Here is a 23,278-nt window from a genome sequence, read left to right as displayed (position 1 = left end):
TCTGCCTCCCCCCATGGAAGATGCACTCCTGAGGGCAAGGATCTGTGTCCTTTTCCCTCGCTGATGTATATGTTGAATGACGTGAGGTCAGGGCAGGATGTGCAATGTGAAAGGACAGCATTAGCTCAGCGCAGGGAGCATGGAACATGGGGGTGGATTTTAGAGCAAGCTGAAGTGATGCGGAGAGCAGGGCTAGGTCAAGGAGAGCCTGTGGCCACTCTGAGAAATCTGGGAACTTGACCCTGGGAACAGTGGGCGTCCCAGGGTTCTGAGCCACCCATCGCTTTCCACCTGTAAGGACTCGGCCAGCTCAGTGTCCTCATGGGCAACATGGACAGCTGAGACCAGGGCACGTGATGACTCACATAGGGAGGGTGGCATGGCAATCATGGGGACACAGTAGTGTTCATTCCCTTCCCACTTGGCACTGTTGTTGGAGCGAGCGCCCTGCCTCAAAGGGGACAGGCTGCGGGTGTAGATGTATTTTTACGGACAGCTCTCTGTCTGCAGATTTTCCTCCGTCACATCTCTTGCCATCTGGTTGAAGCTATCAGACAGCCAGGGAGGTGGAGCGGTGGGCATGCCTTCCACCAGGGGCGGGCTTTGGGCTCAGTGCCCCACAGGGGAGAGGCTGTCACTGCTTTGAGGAGACTGAATGCATGGCAGGCGGAGTCGCTGTCCCCCAGCCCGTCTCCTGGGTTCCTGCGAGGCTGTGAAAGGCTCAGGGATGAGCAGATGTGGGGAATGCAGCTAAGGAGGCGTGGGCAAGCCTGGAGCAGGGCCACCGGCTGGAGTGCGGCGGGCAGCGAGGGGACTGGGTTTCTGCGTCAGTGACTACAGGGGTTACTCGTGTCTCCTGGGATGGGCCAGGCGTCACTGAGCGCATCAGGAAGCAGAATCACATCCAATGGGAGAACAGAGAGAGCTGGGGGAGGGGCATGGCCCCGGCCCCAGGTCCTGAGTGGGGAGAAGGGGAATCCAGATGTGTCCCCCAAGCTTTGGCTGTTGGAATGGGAAGCCTCCAGTACTGAGGCTTCCCTCGTCCTGGCACAGGGCTACCTTTACGCAGAGTAACCCGCCCATCTTTAGGCAGATGCTCTTAAACCCCCAATTTACTGAGGCTCCAGGCCACACAGCTAACACACGCGGCAGAGCAGGGACTTGAGCCCGGGCTGACTCTCCTCACCCTGAGATTTCCTGTCCAGAAGGAATACAGGGCTGGAGAGTCTTGGGGGAGGCGGTAAGTGAGGAGGCTGCTCCTGGAAGTTAAACACGTGCCTTGGAGGGAGGCCTAGGTTCCGATTCTGGCTAAGCCGCTAAATCATTGTGTGGCTCCATTCATTCGTTCATTCATTCATTGACCCTGTATACAAATATCCAATGTGCCGAGACTGGGCACTGGGGCTTCAGTGGAAATAGGAGACGCCTCACCACCACCACCTGAAGGGCACAGCTGAGCTGGAGACAGGTAAGCAGGTGATAACTGGACAGTGAGGAGTGGGGAGCCTGGATGCAGACACACCTGTGGGGCACCCCATCCAGCCTGCTGGTTAGAGGAAGCTTTCAGATGTGAAGGTTAGGTGGGAGTTAGCCAGGAAAGGCAGAGAGGAGGGAGAGTGTGCCGGGCAGAGGGGATGGCCTGAACAAAGCCCAGGAGGAAGGTGAGGGGGAGAGAGGCTGGTGCCGGGAGGGCAGAAGCAGAGATGAGTGTGAACCAGGGGTGGAGCTGGAGGGGGCTGGAAGGTGGTAAGCAAGGAGGCTGGAGAGAGGGCCTAGGTCTCTCGTGAAGGAAGCTCGAGTGAGGTCGACCTCACATAAGCTCCTTTGTCTTTCTGGGCCCCAGTTTCCTCATCATAATGAAAAACTGATATTTGTGTACATCTGACCCTTCCTGAGGCTCTTTTTCATCTGATGTCTTGTTGAGCATCAGCAGAATCTCAGGAATTAATCATCCCCATTTCACAGATGAAACTGAGAGGTCTGAGAGGGCGGGTGTGGGTGGAATGGAAACTCCTGTCTTCCGATTCTAACTTTCTTGTGTCCCGTCCCCTTTCTCAAAATGAGGAAGTTGGCGGGATGCTCTCTGAGGCCAAGGCTCTGGAGTCGGGGTTCAAACCCTGCTTCTGCTGCATGACCTTGAGAAACATCCTTGGTGTCCCTGGACCTCTGTTTCCTCCTTTTATAAACAAAGCTATTAATAGACTCCACCTGCTAGGGTTGAGAGAGGGTTAAACGGATGGCACACACAGACCGCTGGGCCCAGAGCCTGGCATCAGTAAGTGCTCTGGGGCAGCTGACAGCAGCGTTGCCGTGTCAGCCTCTGGGGAGGCTGGGGCCACCTCCCTGCACCCATAGTCCTGAGCATGGAGGGTGGTGGCTCCCAGGCCCGGCTGAGACTAGGGCCCAGCAGGCAGCAGGTGTCTGGCTGTGGGGTTGGGGCACTAAGCTGCCCCCTTCCACTCTCCCGCCTCTCCACCCCCATCTCCCCTGCCCCAACACGCACAGGCAGAGAGTCAGATATTCTTGCTGAATCGCAGCTTTGCTCTGCCAGGTTTCTGTTCTGGGGAGAATGTCACAAGCCATACACCTCCATCTGCATCTTCCTTCCGTCCAGCTACTGCCATTTGCTGATCTGGCCCTGAGGACCTTTGCCCCAACACACAGCCAAGGGCTCCAGCCGCCTGCATTGACGGTCTCCATTCTCCGCACCAGGCCTTGGCTGGGGGCGTTTTCCTCCATGGCCTCATACAGTCCTCAGATCCCACCACAGCCTCTTCATTATTATCCACATTTTACAAAGGGAGCGGTCAAGACTGGGAGGCGTGTGGTGACTAACCCAGGGCCGTGGGGCCTGTGAGTGGCAAAGCCAATGTTACACCCAATCTGTTCTTTGTGAGAGGAGGTGTTGATGGCAATGATAAGGTGGAGGTGACAGTGATCATTTCCTAGTCCCCTCCTGGGCCTTGCCAGTCTGGGGAAGGGTCTCCCACTGTGGGTTCAGAAACAGAAGGGCAGGAGGTCTGGAGCAGAGCATTGGTGGTGACCTATATTGACCACTAGGTGTCACCCAAGTTCTAGAAAAGAGTTGGCAGTCACTTCCAGGAGGAGTCTGAAGAATGGGGGAGAGAGGCGGTGATTGTCCGAGAATGCAGAAGACTGACCCAGGTCTGGGCAGAGGTGGTGGTGTAGAAATTCAGAGCTGGAGAGAAGTTAAAGTGGTAAAAGTAGATTTTATCCAAGAACTATTGCAATGGGAGGAAAGAGTAGAGACCCAGTCTCAATTCTTAACAGAACAAAGAAAAGTGGGGATTTATAACTAAGGAGCAGAGTGGGGGGGGGGGGGTTGGTGGATGGAAAATTGCTAAGAGAGTAGGGGATTCTTGCTAAACTGACCTAACAGGATTCTTGCTGGAGGCAGGTCAGGACGATCAGTGTCGACTGAAATAAAATGCACAACCTAAAAGTTAAGAGCTATGTTTTATGCTGTGGGCATTTCTGAGGACTCAGACCACTTGAGTCTGGGATGGTGGCCTCTCAGACCGCTCTGAGGGACTGCTCTGAAGAGGCAGAGGAGGAGCCAGGATAGATAGGAGTTTTTACCACAAAGACCAGCTAGTCGGAGCATCAAAAGATTACTGTTAATTAAAGAAAACCAGGCATCTCGAGTTAAAAATTTTAGCACTTTTCTATATGTGGGAAGGTGCAAATGTCTGGGCTCATTGAAACCACTCCTTTGACGTGCACCTGGCTAGCTAGGGCCAGTGTCCTGTTCTTTCACATGCTGAGTTCTCTCAGGGTGCTCGATGCAGTGGCTGCAGAGGCCGGCCTACCTGCTTATCTGCATCCTGAGCTCACTGTCGGGGGTGGCAGTACCAGCTGATGACTTGATGGTCTCAGCATTTTTTGTGTACTGTTATGGCTGGCAATATTTTTCATTCACATCAGCTATCACCTGGACATTGGTGGGAGGGGGTGAGGAATTTGTTATTGAGGGAGGGTAGGGATTCTCACTAAACTGATACAGCAAAATTCTTTCTAAAACTGGGTGATGCAAAGACAAGCCCAAAGTTTGAGGCCAAGTTGAGAAGAGGTCTCAGAGGAGCCTCACTAAAGTCTGGTCTAGGAGAGTCTTTGCCAATCCCTCCTCTTGTTGAAGGAAAAAAGAGAAGACTTTCTTTCCTCTGAACAATGAGTGCATTTCTCAATCGGTCATTTTTTGTTCATTAGTGGCCTGTGGCACCATCTGTTGAGACTTGGTGGTAGAGGGTATTTCGTGGATGGTGTGAACTATCAAGCATTTGAATGAGGTGGGGGGTTCCATGGGGAAAAAAAAAGAAAAAGAAAAACAAAGATTAAGGATTGGAGCAGACTAAACGCAGTTTCTGAGTCCAGAGGGCAGCCAGTTGAGATCTCTGGATGTTGAACTTCAGGCATCTTTAGACGGTGTGGTGAGGACAGCAGTGGAAATCCAGCGGTCTTCCTGGTTTGCAGTTTGCATCGTCTTTGGTGACGGTACAGACATTGCTGCCACAGTCCTGTTTGTTTCTTGGAGAAGAGCATAGGGACATCCGGCTTCAGCTTATAGGGCTTACAAGGTCGCGGTAAGAATCCAGGTACATGTGTGGAATCTTAAAAAATAAAAGAGAAAAAAATACAAAACAGAAACAGACTCATAGACATAGAATACAAACTTGTGGTTGCCAGGGGGGAGAGGGGTGGGAAGGGATAGCCTGGGAGTTCGAAATTTGTAGATACTGATAGGTATATATAGAATAGATAGACAAGATTATACTGTATAGCACAGGGAAATATATACAAGATCTTGTGGTAGCTGACGGTGAAAAAGAATGCGACAATGAATATATGTATGTTCACGTGTAACTGAAAAGTTGTGCTCTACATTGGAAATTGGCACAACATTGTAAACTGACTATAACTCAATTAAAAAAAAATGAAAAATAGAATCAGGGAAGTTGGGTTTTAGTTCTCAGTGACTCCAAGTCAAGAAGGTGGGAGGAAAGCTGGAAACATTAATTTGAAGAGTCATAGCCAGATTTTGGAGGCAACTAGTAGAAAACGTGCAGGATGGCAGGACCCATTGCAGTGGACTGGCAGATGACAAAGCAGAAAGGGAAACGGAGTCCGACTGAAAGGTGAAAAATAGCTGAATGACAATGACCAAGACTGATAATCCATGACGGTGCACTGTAGTTTCCCACTGAAGCATGGAAAATGGATCTTTGTAGTCACCCTTCTTTTGGACTTCTGCTTACAAAATGAATCTGATCTCATTAGATTTGGTATGATTATTTATATAAGGGCAGTCAGAATGATAATTGACCATTTTGAGTTTGCTTTGCTGGAACTTTTCATAAGGAATCTCAGACTGGACTTTTAAAAGCCTCCCAAGGCTAGGAAGCCAAGCCAGAAACTCACCACCAGATGTTTCTTGTAAAACCTATAGACTTGAGTGACATCCTCTCCTCCTTGAGGTCCCCAGGGTACCCTAAGCTTCCTGGGCCTGCAAGGAAGTAAACGTCCTTACTCACCTGCAACTATGGAGCCCTGTAAGCCAGGTATGAGGCTGGTTTTTCCAGGAGAACTTTGTAAGCACTGGCTCCAAAATGTCAACAAGTCAACCCTAGGTCCTTAAAACTGTCTGGTTATATCTGATTCTACGCCCATCGTTCCAATACGACATTCCAGCCAAAGCCTTGGTAATGGCAGTGGTAATACAACCAATGTTTCCAATTATGTCCTATTAGAAGGAAAACATATTCTTATTGAATTTATGCAAATAATTGTATTGCCACGAAAGTAAGAATACTCAGTACTCAATAAAAGTTTCCAAATTCTGGAGAGGTCAGGCAAGAAAAAAAGATAAATGTTTCATTTCTGTTTGTGAAAGTATAATCTACTGAATTGTCATGAGTTATAGATATCTTAAGATAAAAGAGGAGGAAGTCCCTAAAATTCAGAAAATAGAACGTTAGAGAATGAGCAATGTTCCCAAGAAAAACCGTAATTATCCTTCATTGGTTCAATCAGTTCCATGTAGTTGATTTTTGCTCCGCTTGATCTTGGGGGTTAGCAGTCTTATGAATCACGGTCAGATTCTCTACTAGTTCTGGAAGTCCTTACTCAGTCCAGTGGTATTATCTGAAATGTATTCAATGTCATCAGAAGCCTGTTCCCCAGAGTACCTGTCACAGTCCTTTCCTTGGGTGTCTGAAACAGGCCTTTCTGATGAGGATGGAGCATTTTAGCTGCTAGCTGATTGTATGAGCTTTCAGGAAGACGCCAAAGGAAAAGAATAACTATCTGTTAATGACAAAAGGCTTAAAATGTCTGTGGTTAAAGGTCTGATGAAAGTCGATTATAATGCAATTGACAAGGAAACTTATTTGATTGTCTCTGTGACATACAACATATTAAGATAAGAACTGGAATTTTGACTGATAACATTATACCAGGAGAGTTCATGAATAACAAGGGCATTGATAAGTTTCTATAAACTTCATATAATTTCTAAAATATTTACATTAATTAAAAAGATTTACCTGTCCACGTATAACTTAGGAAAAATTCAAGTATCTCTTCTTATTTGACAATGCCTGTCATGCAATTTAACATTATCATATTATCATATAAACCAAGTTATTTTTAACTTCTCTCTTTATACAGGGTGAAAGAACAAATTTTGTGATGTTCCAAGGCCCTTCTGGAAAGGGCCAGTTTGAGGTCAGTTTGAGATCGAGAATTCCTTCAGAATTTGATTTTGGGAAAGCAGAATTGTCAAAAACATAAAAATAAAACAAAACAAGAAAGTTAGCTCTTTTAAAAGTGAGAAGCTTGGGTTCTCTTAAATAATCAGTGACATGATACAGTTAATATAAGTGCAGGAAATTAATCTGATAAAACACAAAATCTTCATTTCCTAGGCAGTTTATAAAACACAAAATCTTCATTTTCTAGGCAGTTTACTCAAAAAGTAAAGAAAAACACTTTATAATCTCTTTTTAAGAGCAGACCAATAATCCAAGAAAACTTTGCTGTTTTAACAGAGAGGAAACCAAACTCTAGTTTTGCTTCAGTACACTATTCGGCTTATTTTTTAAAACCTTGTAAATCAATCAATTCAATCTCAGCCAGCTTGACAACACATAAAATTCCTTTCCCACAAACCCTCTATGACTTTCTATATCTATTCTAATTCTTTTTGGTTTTGTATTTTTCTCTTTCTCATTCTGGAACAACTTTTAAACAACCTCTTAACAACTACTTTAAGACAAAAATCACAATCCTTTTTCCTTAAAAATATATCCTCCATTTTGTATATTTTGCATAGTTTTTTTCCTTCGCCTTTATTATTTGTAGTAGCTTCATTTACATATACTGATTAGAATCCTTAACCCTTAGTAACCTTAATTTCCAGTGAAAATGAGGAAATAGACAATTATTAACAATATCAACATTCTACAATAAATTAGCAAATTTTGTGAATATGCCCATCTTATAATTCCTGGAACAGTGTGCTTCCTCAAGTGCAACTTCTCATGTTTATTTAACAGATCCAAATATATGTCTCTATACCGTATAAAAATAAGAACCAAAAGTATATGAAAGTAAACTTGTGCTTAGTAATTCATGTTTTAGTAGTTTATCTTAGGAATGATCTAGACAGTGAATATCTATTACTTAATTTAGCATAACTCTAAGGTTGCAAGTTACTAGAAAGATTTAGAAAGTGTTTTTTGGCAGATACATTATAACATTAAACAAAGCTAGCCATCACCCCAAGTTATTTCCCTCTTAACTACTTTTACAGCCCATGCACGTTAGGCAAGTTCCATAACAGCAAAAATCTAACAAAGTTAAAGACAGAGGTTCTCTGTTTTACTGCTATGCTTAATCAAGATGAAGTCATGGATATCAAGCAATTCATTTTTACTACATTTTTACTTATGCATTTGTTTTTAGGCTGAATTGATCATTTTTGTTGTTGTAAACGTTTAGTGGATAAGACATTACCCTGTTTAACTACTAACCCCAAGTAGAATAAAACGTATGCTCATGTTACACTTTAATGTTGATGACTCGAAGACACAGCTGTTTTTATTAAATCAATAATATGAAACTGGTCTTATTTATCAAAGATTTGCTCAAATCATATGAACTTTTAAATTATCTTGGTTAATATCTACATTTCAGGGTGTTTTAGAAATAGTTAAGTGTTTATCTCTAAGCCATTTTTGAATAGGACTCCTTTAAGAGATTAATTTGGCAATACCATCTTGAGTAGAAAAATATCACATATACGTTACATATATACATAAATACGTACACACATGCACACACATACCGACAGCAGAGTCCTCACAGGTTTCATTCCAAAATTTTAGCCATGAATCAATAAAACTATGATACAAACCACTGGTTTCTATACAATAGTTGGATCTCATCTTTGTTTCACTTTGTATTTTTATCTGAATTGTGTTTCTGGCAGATACGGCGAGCTGAGATTACTTAATCAGTATGAGCGCTAAAGCTTTGTGCCAATAATTGTGGAGGAGGCCTTTAAGGTTTTCATTTGCCCTGATATGTAATCTTAAGGAGGCTATGGATTACATTTTAAGTGAGAGATGGGAGACATCAAAGCAGCTGCCTGGATGTCTCCAAAGCCCATGTGAGTGGACAATATATGCCACCTACTTCCTTTTCAGCCCCAGTTGCTTATAGAGGTCCCTGAGTCCCTTGAGAGCCCCCGATTGAGAGGCAAGGGAGCCAAATATTTAAGGGACTGAGGGTCTGGAGTGTGATGGGAAGGTCTGGCAGGTAGACGGAGGGTTGGAGAGAGTAGCGATGAAGGGGGTCTCAAAGGAACTGAAGGGAAGACGGAAGGTGTGAGAGGGGGAGCTGGGAAGGAGGAAGCCTTGGAGGAGCCAGTCTGGGGATACCTCAAGTTTCCCAAAGAAGCCAGTGAAGTTCCAAATTCCGCGGAGTTTCAAAAGGAGGGTTTCAGTCGACTGAGGAATTCTCGTGGGAGAAGCAGGATCAAACAGAGAAAACAGAAAGGCCTCACAAAGAGCCACGAAAAATTCTCCAGCCTGAGGAGTCAGAGAGTGAATCCTGGCTCAAAGGAAAGAACCAGAAAGAGAGTCCCAGCCCAGTGGGTGCCTTTCAGACAAAGCAGCCTGGAACTCCAATCAAGCTTCAGAGACAGTAAACTCAGAATCTTGAGAATCAGCCTCAGCAGACAGTCATCCAGAGCACGGGCTCCGGAGTCGGGCTCACAACAGATCCCTGATCAGCCCACCAGGAGTGAATACAAAGGCGCCCACTTAGGGTCTTGGGTGGGAGGCGTCGACTGGGGAAAAAACACACAACCTGAGAGCTGTGTTAAGTTTTATTTGGGGGCAAAATAAGGACTCTAGCCCAGGAGACAGAGTCTCAGATAGCTCTGAGGAGATGCTCCGAAGAGGGAAGAGGGGTGAGGGAAGGTCAGCAAACAGTGTGATTTTGGCGAAGGGGGAGCCATGCAGTCAGGCTGACATTCTGGCAGAAGGTTACTGCTTGTCACAAGGAGCAGACTTCTCCGTGAACGATTTTAGTGCTTGTCTAGATATGAGAAGAGGCAAGAAATTGGGCTCATAAAATCTTCTCCTGAAAACATCTAACCATCTGAAGGCCTGTTCTGCCAGTTTTTCCCAGAGCACGGAGCACCGCAGTCCTGTCCTCAGCCCTGAACTCCCTTCAGGGGGCGCTGAAGGTGACTTGTGACTTCATCCTTGCAGAACCACATGACAAGAGACAATTTTTATTTGGCAGAGGTCTGGGGGTCCAGTGGTGCATCTGATTCCATCTGAGCCATGACCCCTAAAAAACCAGAGCTGGACAGTAGTTTAAGTGGCAAAAACAGATTTTGTTCAAGAATTATTGCAATAGGGGCCAGTACGGAATTGGGCTTAATTCCAAATACGATTTCAAATGCTCACTTCTCTTAAGTGGGGATTTATAGCCGGTGAGGGGGTGGTGGATTAAAAATTGCTGAAAGGATAAGGGATTCTTGCTAAACTGGCCTAACAGGTTTCTTGCAGAAGGCAGGTCAATGGGATCGGATGTCACCTGGGGAAAAGTGGAGGATGAGGCATTTGATCAGATATTGAGGGCGGGTGGGGATTCTCACCAAACTGATGTAGCAGGATTCTTACTAAAACTGGGCAGTGGAAACCCAAAGGCCGAGCTGAGAGAAGGTCTCCCAGAAGCCTGAGTAAATTTCGGTCAAGGGGAGAGCCTTTGTCAGTGGCAGCCCCCAGAGCAGCACAAAACAAGCATAACCCCCTCCTCAAGCTTTAGCATGAAGACCCCACCAACTTGCAAGGAGTCTTGAGGAGGGAGAGGCCACCCAGACTGCAGAAACAGAGACCTTTCCCCCAAAACTGTGACCCCACTTCTCCTCACCACCTCCAGAGGCAGCAAATATGCCATCCCAGGTCCACCCCGTCCCCTTGGAGACTCTTCCAGGACTGCCACAGACACACTGGCAGCTCTGTCCTCTGTGCCCCACCGACATCACTTGGCACCATGTGTCAAGGTTATCGGCCCACACGTCTGCCTCCCCCTCCTAGGCTGTGGGCTTCCTGCGGGCAGAGGCTGTGTCTGATTGTGGTGCCCAGCCCGAAGCCCAGCATCATGTCTGGTCCATAGGAGACCATGGCGATAGGTCCATTGAATGAATGAACCAATGAACAATCGTGTCCAGAGGTTTTTAAACTTTTAGCTGAAGAGTCTCTTTTTTTCCTTAAGTAGCTCATGTCAAGGCACAATATGTAACACAGGAAAAGCAGGACTGCTCACGGGAGAATGAGTTGGGGGCACAGACCCCCATCTGCTCGGCCTCCCCTTCCCCAGACATCACCCTTGAATGTCTTCAAGCAAACGCACAGCTTTGGGGAGCATCTGAAAAGGCTGCTCTGGTCATTCTGCATGTGGGGAAACTGACGCCCAACCCAGGGAGGGGCTCTGAGTCAGAAAAGGGGCCAAGGCCAGGACCCAGGACCTGGCACCTTGCTGGACTCTCAGTTGCTTGTCTCACTGGCCCTAGCTGCCCGAGTCACCATTAAGAAGCCATGAGGAGATGACATTAAAAGTCAGATGCTGAGGATTCTGATCCTAGCCCCACCACTAATGACCTGTGTGATTTTGGGCAAGTTCCTTTCCCTCTCTGGGCCTCAGTTATTCAACAGAAAAGGATAGGGTGGAGGGCGAGCATTGTGGAGAACGATGCCTGGCAAACACTCAGCCCAGTTATTGTTATCATTGTCCTACCGCCGGACCCCAGCCCCACTTTCCAACCCTGAAGGAGGGCCGCTTCGCACAGGAGGGGAAGAGGAAGGGGACAGCTGCTAGGTGTCGCGGAAGTCACATTCCCAGAGCTGGAGAGCCAGGCAGGAGTCACTGTGCCCTCCCCTGATGCCTGGCTGGTGGGTGCCGTACCAAGGAGGACCCAGCAGGGGGCAGCGGAGGCAGAAGGATTTATTAGTTTAAGGAGGGGAAACTCTCTGGGGGTCACCGCATCCAGGAGAGTCTGGGGTGAGGTGGAGGGGGCAGGCAGAACCCCTTAGCAGCAGAATCTCATCCCAACACCCAGAATTTCAGGAGAGGGTGTGTGTGCATGTGTGGAGGGGCACAGCCAGAGCCCTGGGCTCCCACAGGTAAGGGGCCGAGGCCTCTGCAGTCCCCACCTCCAGGGGGACTCCGGGTGTACCATCCTGGCTCCTCTCTTGCTTGGAAAGGCCTTTAGCTCAGAGAAGGGGGTCCGCCCAGGACAGTGAGGAGAAGGTGGTTTGTTAGCTGAGTTCTTGAGAGGGTCTCAGTGACTGGGCAGGTCGGGTCAGGACACACAGGGGACCACAGCCATCACACACCATAGCCAGTAGGACAGCAGGAGATGAGCAGCAGAAAGGCCCCCTCCCACACACAGCGACAGGTGACCTAGCCAGCAGCCTCACCCTCAGTCCCCAAGGCTGGTGTTCTGGATGCTGCGGTTTGGCGGAGCTCCGTCCAGCCCTGCCGTCTTTTTCATAGCTGTTTTCTCCACCCCCACACCCCTGCTGGCCCCCACTCTTCTTGGCTGTCCCTTCCTCTGAGCCGGTGGTCCTCAGGGGCCCCGGGGCAGGCCGAGCTTCCTGGTGGATGTTCTCAGTGTCCAGGTGGGTCACAGCGCTGTGTCAGTGGGTCCTTGGGGTTGACACCAGATGAAGGCAGAAGGCGGGGTGAGGCAGGACACGCCGGTGGCTTGGAGGCCGCTGACCCTGAGGTCAAGAGGTGAGACGAGGAAGGATAGGGGAGGGCGCACCTGGGGAAACAACAGTGCTGGGGCAGAGTCAGGAAAGCTGGCCCACTGAGGCCTGATCCTCCTCCTCTCCTGCCCGCAATCCCACGGGTCCCAACGGGAACCCGGGCCCCAAGGGACCCCTGTACCCCAAGGCTCTCTACCCGCTTCTCCTGCTGAGACTGCTCTGGCCTGGATGTCTAGTCCTCAGCTGTCTCACCAATCTCCCACTTTCTCCCCTCCCACCCCTCTTCACATCCTGCCCCCTCCCTCCTGCCTTCTGGAATCTTCCCCACGGGCCTCCTGCCTAGACCTGGGCCCTCCTGCCTTTGTTTCAGTCTTCACTGAAGCAGGTCTCAGCCCTCGGTCTCCTCCCCATAGAGAGGGCTTTTGTCGCCAGCTGCCCAGGGAGGGAGGGTTCTGGTCCTTCCATCCCCTTGCCTGGCTGCCACCCCGGGGGTCTTAGGGGCCCGGGCCTTTCTCCCCTCCCGAGTTTGTCAGGGACTCAGGGAGCAAGCAGTCAGGGCTCTCCTCAGAGCAGTTCCACGTTGCAGGGCGGGCCGTGGCCAGGCTGTGTCTCTGACATTAGTGGGTGGGCAGGGGAGGCAGGAGGACCCGAGTGATGGGGTCATATTTGGGCGGGCCTGCATTTCCGTCCCCGTGTACCTAGGGGAGTGCATGTGGGTTCTGTCAGTGCCCAGGAGCCTGCTCTGAGGCACTCTGGGGAACTGAGGCCAGATGTCAGGGCTGGGATACTAAGCACCAAAGCCCTCCTGTGTGTGTAGGCCGGGACTTCCGCGCCGCCTTGGGAAGGCCAGGATGGGGCCACCTGCTCTTTAATGGGGCTCTGGAGAGCTTCGAGGCCCTCAAAGCAGGGGTCACTCTGAGTCATCCTGTGGGAGCAGCCAAGGGGACCCCAGTACCCAGGCCTTGTGAGCAGCACTCTGTCTGCCTGGGAGCCTGGATCCTAGGATGTCCCAAGCTCTGGGCCAGTGTCGGCTGCCCTGGGTCTGGGTCTCTAAGACCGGGGACCTAGCCCTGATGGCCTGGCTGTGGAAGTCAAGCTCAGAGGCCCCCAGTCCCTCTTAGGCCTTGCTTTCCAAACTCTGGAGAACCCCCAACAGGCCACATGCTCCCTGCCATGTCCAGGATGAAGCCACCCCCGGTGCTGGGCTAGGGGACCCAGGTGGCCACGGTCAGGGCCCAGGCCTTTCTGAGTCCTCTGAGAGCCGATCTCACTGGAGGGCTCCAAGATGGAGGCAGCGGGGTAGCCTGGGGACTCCCGCCCTTCCCCCACCTCCACCTGCTCCAACAGCCTGCACCCTTTTCTCTGTCAGGCCCCGGGGGCACTAGGGAGGTGTGGGGGGCGCCAGGGAGCTGTCCTCAGGGGGCGGCTCATAGATGCTGCAGTTGGGCGTGGGGCCCTGGCAGTAGATGTTGAGGTAGTTGCGATGCTGTTCGTTGTACTTCTGCTTCTGGAGGCACAGAACCACGCTCTTGTCACACTCGCACGTCTGCTTGTCACACTCCGTCTGGTTGAGCTCGCCTACGGGGAGCGGAGCACATGGACTCGGAGGCTGCAGAGGGCCTGGGAATGTGGCCCCGGGTCGGCGGCACTGGCCACCCCCCCCCCGGCAGGCCCACCCCGGGTCTGCAGCGTCTGCAGGCCACGGCTCTGCGTTGGGGCTCAGCCAGCTGCGTTCCCAGCCCTCCAGGTGCCCCTGGTGCATGTTGAGCAGAGAACCACTAAAGCCCAACGTGACAACATCGTGGGAACGCTGGGGAAACTGAGCCCCGAGAAGGGGTAGGGTTTACCTAAGTCACCTGGGTAAACCCAAGGCACAGCTGGGACAGAAACTCAGGTGTCAGGAACTCCCCACTCCAGGCCAGTTACTGTCTACCATTCTAGGCCATCTCTCTTCAAGCACAGAATCACAGAACACCCACCCAGGAGGGAGTTTGTGGTAAGGACAGAGTGAGAAAAACATTTGTAAAGAGCATAGCTCAGTGTCTCGCACGGAGCAAATGCTTAATACCTGGTAACTGCTTTTATTCTACTGGCCTTGAGAAAGCATCTACCCTGGCAGTTTGCAGCCTGAGATGGGCCTTAGAATCAGATGACATGGCGCGACCCCACCCTTAGAGCTTCAGATTCCGTAGGTCTGGGCGGGGCCTGATAACTGTGTTTCTAACCAGTGGTGCTGATGCTGCAGGGTCAGGGAACACCCTTGGAGAGCCACCCACTCGCCCAGTGATTTGCAAACTTTCAAACTTTCCATCAGCAGAATCCTCGCTCTTAAATGAACCTCTTTGCAAAAGACTAATGTATCAAACAGTTGAGAGAGAAGCCACTCGAGCTATCAAATACTTCAAAGAGCAAGGACCACTCAGGGACACCCACCCGTCACTTCTTGCAGCAGCTGACCTGATGCCCCTAGAAATCCCCAGAGCCCTCCATGAAAACCGCTGCTTAGGTCAGTCCACTGTTTTGGGCGAGGAGGAAGATTCCTCTCCTTGAACTGCTTGAATGAACCCCTCCTGAACTCCTCTCTCAAGCCGGCCCCTCCACCCACACTTGAACATACGAGGGGCACACAGCCCTGGGCTGCCAAGGCGCCCCAGATGTGCCCAGTTCCCCTTCCAGACTCTTTCCCAGAGAACAGGAGTCTTGAGTTTCTTTGCAAAGCTGGCCTTGCTTGGGGGCTGTTAGTGATGGACAACACAGAGCCTGGGTGAGACAGGGAGACAAAGGGAGGCCCGGCTGCCTGTGGGGCTGCGTCAGGGGGCACCTGCTGCCCCAGGGAAGTAGGGCAGGGCAAGGACACCTGGGCTGCCAGCTTGGCTGCTGCGCCCCTCAGGTGAAGAATGACTGACCATGGAGAGTCCACAGTAAGGCAAGGAGTCCCGCCAGGCCTGACTCCAGCACCTCAAACCCCTAGGTGTCCTAGGTTGGGACCACCGCACCTGGTGGGTCCCAATGACAGAACTAAAAGGGAACGGGTCTGCTCAGAGTCAAACTCCTCAACGTGCCCATGGGGAGACTGCAGCCAGGCGAGGAGACGCTGGCAGAACTGGGCTCCAACCCAGGTCTCCCGCATCCCAGTCAGCATGACACAAAATCTCAGAATCACCCAAGGATCTGATTAAAGACAGAGAGTCCTGGGCCCCACCCAGAACTGACCCACTGAACCCAGATCACTTCCTAAGCTCTCCAAAGCTTAAGCAGCTCTGGGACTAGGGAACAAGGGTGCCAACTCAGGCCTGGGGGCTCAGAGCACATCAGGGAGGCGTGCCAGAGCCCAGCCAGGGGTGTCAGATTTAGTGACCAAACAAACACAAACAAGATGCCTGGTTAAATCTGAATTTCAGACGAGAAATATTTTAATGTAAGCATATCCCATATAGTGCGTGGGATCTACTTACGCTGATTCTTAATTTTATGCTAACATTTAATTTTTGGTATAAGTATATACCATGCAATATTTAGGATATAATTATATGAAGACATTTTTCATTGTTTAGCTGAAATTCGGATTTCACTGGGCATCCTGTATTTCATCCGGCAGCCCTGCCCACAGCCCCAGCACAGGCTGGGTGGGCTGGCAGTCCGCGCCTTCCTTGGGGTCGGGGCCTGGGGTGGGGGCAGTGGCAGGGGAGGGACTCACTGCAGATAATGTCGGCGTTGTTCTCGATGGTGTAGTCATAGTGGTCAACGTAGGTGTGGCAGCCCAGGTCAAAGAGCTTCTGGTAGCAGCAGTCGTGGGCGTGGCAGCACCTAGGGGCGGGAGAGGAGAGCACGCCGGTGTAGCCTGGCCCACCTCCCACTGGCAGTGACCCCTATCATGAGCATCTCTTCTAGTCCCTCATCAGTCAGACCTTCAGAGTGAGGCCCAGAGAGGGCAGTTACTTGCCTGAGGTCACACAGCCAGGCAGAGCCAGGCCAGCGCCCCGGGTTCTTGCCCATGATCGTGTCTCTTTGTCCTATGCCCAGAGCTCCAGCTCCACCCCCACCCCCCGACCCTGGCTGCAGCTGCGGTGGGAGGGGGGCTTGTGCTCAGGGTGGGAGGCAGCAGCCTGGGTTAAGTCAGCGTAGGAGGAGACCAGCTGGATGCTGCTGGCCAGGGAAGGACAAAGGTCTGGAGGGTTAAGTGGGGACTGGGGGCATGGGGGACAGGAAGCAAGTGTGGTGTGGCCGCCCGTCCCCTGGTGGAGGGCAGGCAGTTAGTCAACAAGCATTTTTTAAGCCCCGGTGATAGTAGACTTGGTGCTGGCTGCTTTGCAGGGAGAGAGGGACGGGAGCTAAGCCATGGCTTCCGGGAGCTCGCAGTCTGAAGGAGGAAGCACAGGCCTCCAGAGCCTCCAGTCTGAGGGGGCAGAGGTCACGGCCCTTGCCTGTGTCGAGCACGAGCTGTATGAGTGTTCTCACGTGTATTTAGGATTTAGGTCAAAAGTTCCCTCCAGTGAGAACGGAAGTTGAAATGCATCCAAGACCGAGACCTTGGAGATGGACAAGAGGAAGTGTCCTAGACAGTTGAGAAGGACACAGGTCGAGTGTCAGGCTTTTGGCCACTGACTCATTGATGAAGCCTCCTCCCTGGGGAAGGGCCCCCTCCCACCTCTCAGAGATGGAGGAAGTCTGACCTCCGCTGCCCCCGCCCGGTTCTGACAGCAGCCCAGACACCCTGGGACCTACCAGTCCACCTCGTCCATGGGCAGGCCGTGCCCCCCCAGCCCGCAGTAGCAGCCGTAGCCCACGAAGGATAGGATGGCGTTCCTCCCTGTGATGGCTTCCACCATGGACTTGAGGTTTAATAGGCTGCTGTGGGTCTCGGGCAGGACTGCGAGAGAGGACGAGAGAACGGAGGGGATGCTGTGAGCTCCCCGCCCCGTGCGTGGCTGCTCCTGTCTGACTGGCTGCCTTCCCAACACCCAAGGGCAGGGGCATAGGGGAAGGGAGACGGGGAACAGGAGAGAGAAGCAATCAACAAGCACCCTGTGCGACGTACACGTCCTTACGTTAAGCACCATGACCCTGAGAATATAATAATAGTTTTTCCTGAGGGCATCTCTGTGCCAAGCACTGTCCTGTGCCCCTTCTAGGCATTAAACTCATCAAGTGTTCCCCATAACCCTACGAGGTATGGAAATTAGCCCCATTTTACAGATGAGGAGACTGAGGCCCAGGGCAATAAGTAACATGCCCAAGAACACATTGTTGAAAAGCGGTGGAGGTGGAATTTGGACCCAGGCAGCGAGAGCCGCAGTACTTGGTACACCCTGAGGGGTTTGCAAATGCTACATGCTCCTCTGAACACGATTCTGGGCCCTTCTGGCCTGGCCTGGCTCCTCTGCTCCCCGTGGGGACTCAGCATCCTGGGGCCGGTGCAGAAACAGTTATCCAGAGACAGCTGGGTGCTCTGCACAGCCAATGAACACACACACGCATGTGCACGTGCACATACACACATGTACAGATGTCTTTCTGCTCCTTTGTCCTTGTCTCACAGGAAGCGGTAGTGCACCAACCCTTCCTCTGGCAGCAGAACCACAAAGTCAGTTTTCTGGCTCGTGCCAGGCCTGCTCACCCCAGCAGCACAGTCTGCCCTCCCCTGCTTCCCTGCCTCCTGGGCTCTCGGATATGCTGGCTCACTGCTTAGTCGACACCAAGTCTGGCACGTAGGTCCCTATCTGGGTGAGCCCCCCCCCCCACGGGCAGGAGGGCTGCTCTCACTCCATTTTATGGATGAGCAAACTGAGGCTCAGAAAGGAAGTTTTGCTCAGGCCATAGAGCCTGGAAGTGGCAGAGCCCAGACCCGAACGTGGGTTCGTATGCCCCAGGGCTGGGATGCCAGCCGCCACACAGTCTGGCTCCTGCCTGCCCCCGCTGCCGGGGGCTCCTCTAGCTGTGCCCAGGGCTGGGTGCCCTGCTCAGCATCCTGCCCCCTGCTCTCTCGCTGCTCCTCACTCTGCCTGAAAGAGGGAAGGTACTAGGAGAGGGAGGAAGCCAAGAATTTCAGAAACCGGAGGCCAGATGGAATCCCAAAGGCCGCGATTACTTGCTTCTTGAGACGTGGTTGTCCAACGCCGCTAGTGACGACGGGGACTCACCACCTCCACATGCCTCACTGGGAAGAGCATAGACTGTGGAATCCGGCAGGTGTAGGCCCAGAACTAAAGTTCCCTGGGACTCGGTTTTCCCATCTGTAAAATGGGAGCAACAATCCCAACCTCCAGAGATCAGGCAGGCCGGTGCCCGGCTCGGGGCCCTGCACTCAGCAGCCCCTTGCTCCCCCACAGCGCCCCCTCTCCAGGCTCGTGGGGAGGCTGGGCCAGGCCTGCCCTCCTCATCAGGGGGCTGAATTGGGGAGTCCTGCTCCTCCTGAGTCCTCATGTCTGTTGGCTTCGAGAGTTTTATCACAACAGAGAATGAACAGCAAATGAGAGCAGGAACGAGGAAGGAGCAGGGAGAAATGACAGACGAGTTTAAGAGGGTGGTTTACGGCCTATGAACGTCCACGTTGGGGTCCGGGGCAGGGAGAGAGAGGCTTCTGCATTCTGGGGGCCTGGCCTGTCTCCTGGGCCACACAAGGGAGACTCGGCTGCAATGGCTGTTGAAGAAAATTGGGAGAGGGGGGCCAAGAGGGGGTCCCCGGGAACGTTAGGTCTCCCCCCACCCCTTCCTCCTGCTCCGCGGGGTCCTTGATGCTGGAGTCAAGTGTGTGCCAAGCAGCCGCCGGGTCGGACAGTCTCAGATCTGCAAACCCATTTCTCCATTAGTGCTGTGGGGCCGGGGGAAGGTTGTTTAACCTTTTCCACTTCAATTCCCAAATCTGAAGAACATCACGAAAGACATCCCTGCAGGGCACCGGGACACGTCACCCGCTGTGGGGTCCTGCCTCCTCAATCCCCCAGCCCAAAGGAACCCCTGCCCCCACTCCCCACCCCCAGCCATGGAGGTGCTGGCCCTGGGGGGCAGCTTCCATCCCCGGGGCCCCCAACCATCAGCTCCCACACACAGGATGGATGCACACTCACACTCTTACACTCACACACACAGGCATAGACCCACTCGCCCACTGCACACTCACCTCCACACACTGCAGAATTGTGCACGCACATGCAAACACACAGCCACACATACTTCACGCACCAGCACACACATCACACACAGACACACGCTCATCCTTGCCAACCTCACGTGCGTAGTTGCTGATACACAACTGACACATCACACACACACCCTCACAGGCCTCACACTCACAGACAGGCCCACACTGGTGCCTACTCCCAGTCTTACACATCACAGACGCACTCACACACCTGCTACACCCAGAGTGGCCACGTCCACACTCACACTTCGAGCGGAAGAGACCAAACCTGCGTTCACTCAGGCTCTGCTCCCCCCACACCATGGTCTGGGCCGAACCCAAGAGGTTATTTTCTAAATAACAGGTCACTTTGCCCGAATTCAACCAACAGTTTCTCATGTCTGGTCACATTTAGCCTTATTTTATTTCTGGCATTTTTTTCCTTTGCCTCAAGCCTGGCGGTGTTCAGGAGACGCCGAACAAGTGGACCGAGCGCCAGTGGCACGTCCACCTTCCGCTTACATGGGGCACCTGCCACCAGGATGCCCGTGTGTGTGTCAGAAGCCTCACCTGTCCTGGGAGCACCACCCCCAGGAAAGAAGTCCCCAAACCCCACCCCTGTCGTCTCCCAGGACACTTGCACCCAGACAGCACTACACACACGCGTGTGCCCATGTGTGCGTCCTACATTCATACACGCACGTTAGAGACACACATGCCGGGATGAACACACTCACACACCTTCCTGACGTGCATTACACCCCTAGACATCACTGCGTGCTCAGACACACCCACACACACGTACATATACGCGGATATCCGCATGCAAGCTCACTAGCTCCCACCTGCACGCACACACATACACAAACACGCACTCCTATGTACACAAACCCCCCTGTGTCGCCGGGTGCCCCGACGCCCAGCCAACGCCACCACTTTGGGATGCTTGCTCAGCTGCGGCCCCTGCCCCCTTGAGGCTCGTAAATTATAAATGCTTACCTACTGCCCTGGGGTCCTGGGTGTGTTTACAGGTGGCTGGAGGAGTAAACAGCCCCAAAGAGGGGAGGAAGCAGGCAGGGGCTGAGCCAGGAAGCAGAGGCCCAGGGGGAGGAAAGGCAGGCCAAGGTCTCAGGGCCCAGGGGTGGGGGCAGAGGAGGAGTTTCCCAGAGCCTTCACTCACCACTGCTGGCCAGGAGGGCGATGGTGATGAACTTCAGCCCCAGGCGAGATCTGAGAGAGGAAGACATCCTGGTGCTGAGCCCATCCCTTCCACCTGCGTGCAGTTCCAGGCCTGCTGCCCCCCCCCCCACCCCGGGCCTCATGACAGGCGCAGTCAGTGTCATCAACGCTATCCCTTGCTGCCCCAGTTCCTGCTACCCCTGTCCTGTAATTAGCTCCTCCAGGAAGATCTGGGCACCTCTCGCCTGCCTGCAGCTCCAGGAGGAACAGCCCCCAGGATGGCAGAGCCAGGAGGCAGCGGGAGCCTCCTTCCCTCCCACCCCGAGCAGGAGCTCCCTATCTCGTGGCGTTGGGCCACTGTCACAGATTCGAACAGCCCCCCTCCATACACTCACCGGGGAGTCACAGGACCCAACCTGGAGGCTGGCTTTTGCACGCAGAGCCAAGAGACCTGGGTCCCCGGGTGCTAGTCGCAGCTTTAGTTCCAAAATACCGTGGGACCGTCGATAGATCCCTTGGCCTCTCTGCTCCTCAAGTGCCTATAAGGACTGACTAGATGACCCCAGGGCCCTTCTAGTGCTGAAAATATGACATATCTCAGCCACTATCGGAGACTCAGAGCTCTCCTTTCTGGAGAAATGGATTCTAGGAACCAGCTGCCCACCCCCATCCCTGCTCCTCTCCACGGAGGGTTCCATCCTGGGGAAGCGAGCACGTACCTGGAGGTTCTCAAAGGAGAAGCGGCCCTGAGGCTTGGGCCCCTCCACCCCGAGGGGTGTCTAACAGCACCTTCTTCCTGAACCCTTTGGGGTTGGCCTGAGCCCCATCTGCCATGTTCTGGTTTCTGGGGGGCCAGTGACATAGGGCTTGCAATGTCCTCGATCCGCTCCGAAGGCACTGGGGAGCAGGCCCCAGCTTCCCGTTGCTGCGCAGGCTGGCAGGTTAGTACCGGGGCAATGCCCCTGGGCAGGAGGCAGGTGACACATGGCCTAGAAAAAAGAGGCTCCACCTCCTCCCACCCACTGCCGCCCTGCCCACAGCTGCCAGGTAGTGTCCCACGCTGCTGGGGTGACTACAGGGGGTGGGGGTTGATGCATCTGACAGGGAGCTGCCCTCCCCCCACGCATCTCTCTCTTCCCATCTGAAAAGGATGTCAAAGAAAAAATTATTCAATGAAACTTGTTGAAGTCCAGCAAGGCAGACTTTATTCAAAGGGAAGGGCCATTGGATAGGTGTAGGAACCACTACAATGGGGGAGAGAGACAGGACTCAACTCCAAGTGCAACAAAGAAAAGTGGGAATGTAGAGCTGAGGTGCGGGTAAGGGTCCATGGACGGGAGATTACTAAGAGGACAAGGGGTGGATTTGGGCTAAACCCACCTAACTGGATTCTTGCTGAAGGCAGGCCAGGGTGATCAGACATCACCTGGGGAGGGTCGGGGCGGGGGTGAGGAACCCCATCAGATATAGGGCATGAGGGAGGCTGGCCGAACTGACTTAGCAGGATTCTTGCTAAAACTGGGCAACGGAAGCCCAGAAGTGGAGGCCTAGTAGAGAAAGGGTTCAGGGAGCCCAAGCAGGGTGGGGAGGCCCTGCCTGGGGATGTGCGCCTGTCTGTAAGGCATTTCTCCATGTCTGGAAGGGCTGTAGTCCAGGATCTGCAGAGAACTCTCCACCCACACCTGCAAGCTGTTGGTGCCCACATGTGGCAAAGACTGGAGGGGCACAGACACATGCATCTGGCAGGAAGCCCCCCACGCACACCTGGCAGGGCGAGCCTGCGGGATCTGGAGCAGGGCTACTCCGTCCCAGCGACACTGTCATGTGGCCTCTCTGGTGGGGGCCGTCCTAGGCATCCTAGGGGGTGGGCAGCATCCCTCACCTCCACCACTAGACCTGGTGCTTCTCCTTGCTCTCCTTGCTCTTCCTCCCTCTCTACCCCCCAAATAATGCCTCCAGACATCACCAAATGTGCCCTGGGGGGGGGCGGGCACAGTCATCTCTGGTTGAGATCCTGGTGGCCTGGGGGTTGGTGCCATTTGTCTCTTGTTTGGGGTGGTGTGTGCGGGAAAGATGGGGCTGGGGAGAAGCTGAGGGGGCTGGAGTCCTGGCAGCCCCTGGTGGTTTGGGCAGTTGCATGGATAGGGGCTCCAATCCCAGCACCCCAAATTCCTGACTGTGAGATCCCAGCCAGATAGCTCCCTTCCCTGGCCTCTGTGTCCTCAGCTGTAGGGTGGGTATAACTGGGCATCACTGAGTAAGAAAAATGCTCACAGATAATAACAGATAACAGGCGTTGTGAGCTGCGGGGCAGGTGCTCAGTTAAAGACCTGTTTGTTACCAAGCGGAGGCCTTTCTTCAGCCTTGAGGTGAACTGAAATGGTGGGAGGGGAACAAGGGGGCGGGGAGAGAAGAGTACTATCGGAGATGAAAACTCCAAATCATCTACCACCTTCACATTGGCCCTTCCCTCCCAATGTCCTCAAACTTGCTGACAAGGGACAGGAGAGATGCCATTCCACTCCCCGCTTCGAGAGGCGTCCCTTCCTACCCTTAGCTTTTCCAGCTTCCACTTCTGGCTGGACCAAATCAGCTGGCTGGCCAATCCCACGTGTCGATGTCCTCTCCTCCCAGTTCCCACCGTCCCCCTGCCCAGCTCCTTCTCTGTGGGTCCAGG

The 23,278-nt window shown here is 52.7% G+C and overlaps 1 protein-coding gene across 1 annotated transcript; it reads right to left on the bottom strand.

Moving 5' to 3' along the window:
* Positions 1–6,569: 6,569 nt before the first annotated feature.
* On the bottom strand, positions 6,570–21,535 carry PLA2G2F (phospholipase A2 group IIF). The gene is given in 6 exon segments (XM_006188330.3): positions 6,570–13,880; positions 16,000–16,109; positions 17,028–17,172; positions 20,603–20,652; positions 21,321–21,384; positions 21,387–21,535. Coding segments are annotated over 6 exon segments (615 nt in total). The 5' UTR covers positions 21,436–21,535; the 3' UTR covers positions 6,570–13,683.
* Positions 21,536–23,278: the final 1,743 nt, after the last annotated feature.

The sequence above is a fragment of the Camelus ferus genome, chromosome 13 (assembly GCF_009834535.1).
Source record: "Camelus ferus isolate YT-003-E chromosome 13, BCGSAC_Cfer_1.0, whole genome shotgun sequence".
NCBI lineage: Eukaryota > Metazoa > Chordata > Mammalia > Artiodactyla > Camelidae > Camelus > Camelus ferus.
The sequence above is the reverse complement of the archived record's forward strand: the minus strand, read 5'-3'. Positions and strand labels throughout refer to the sequence as shown.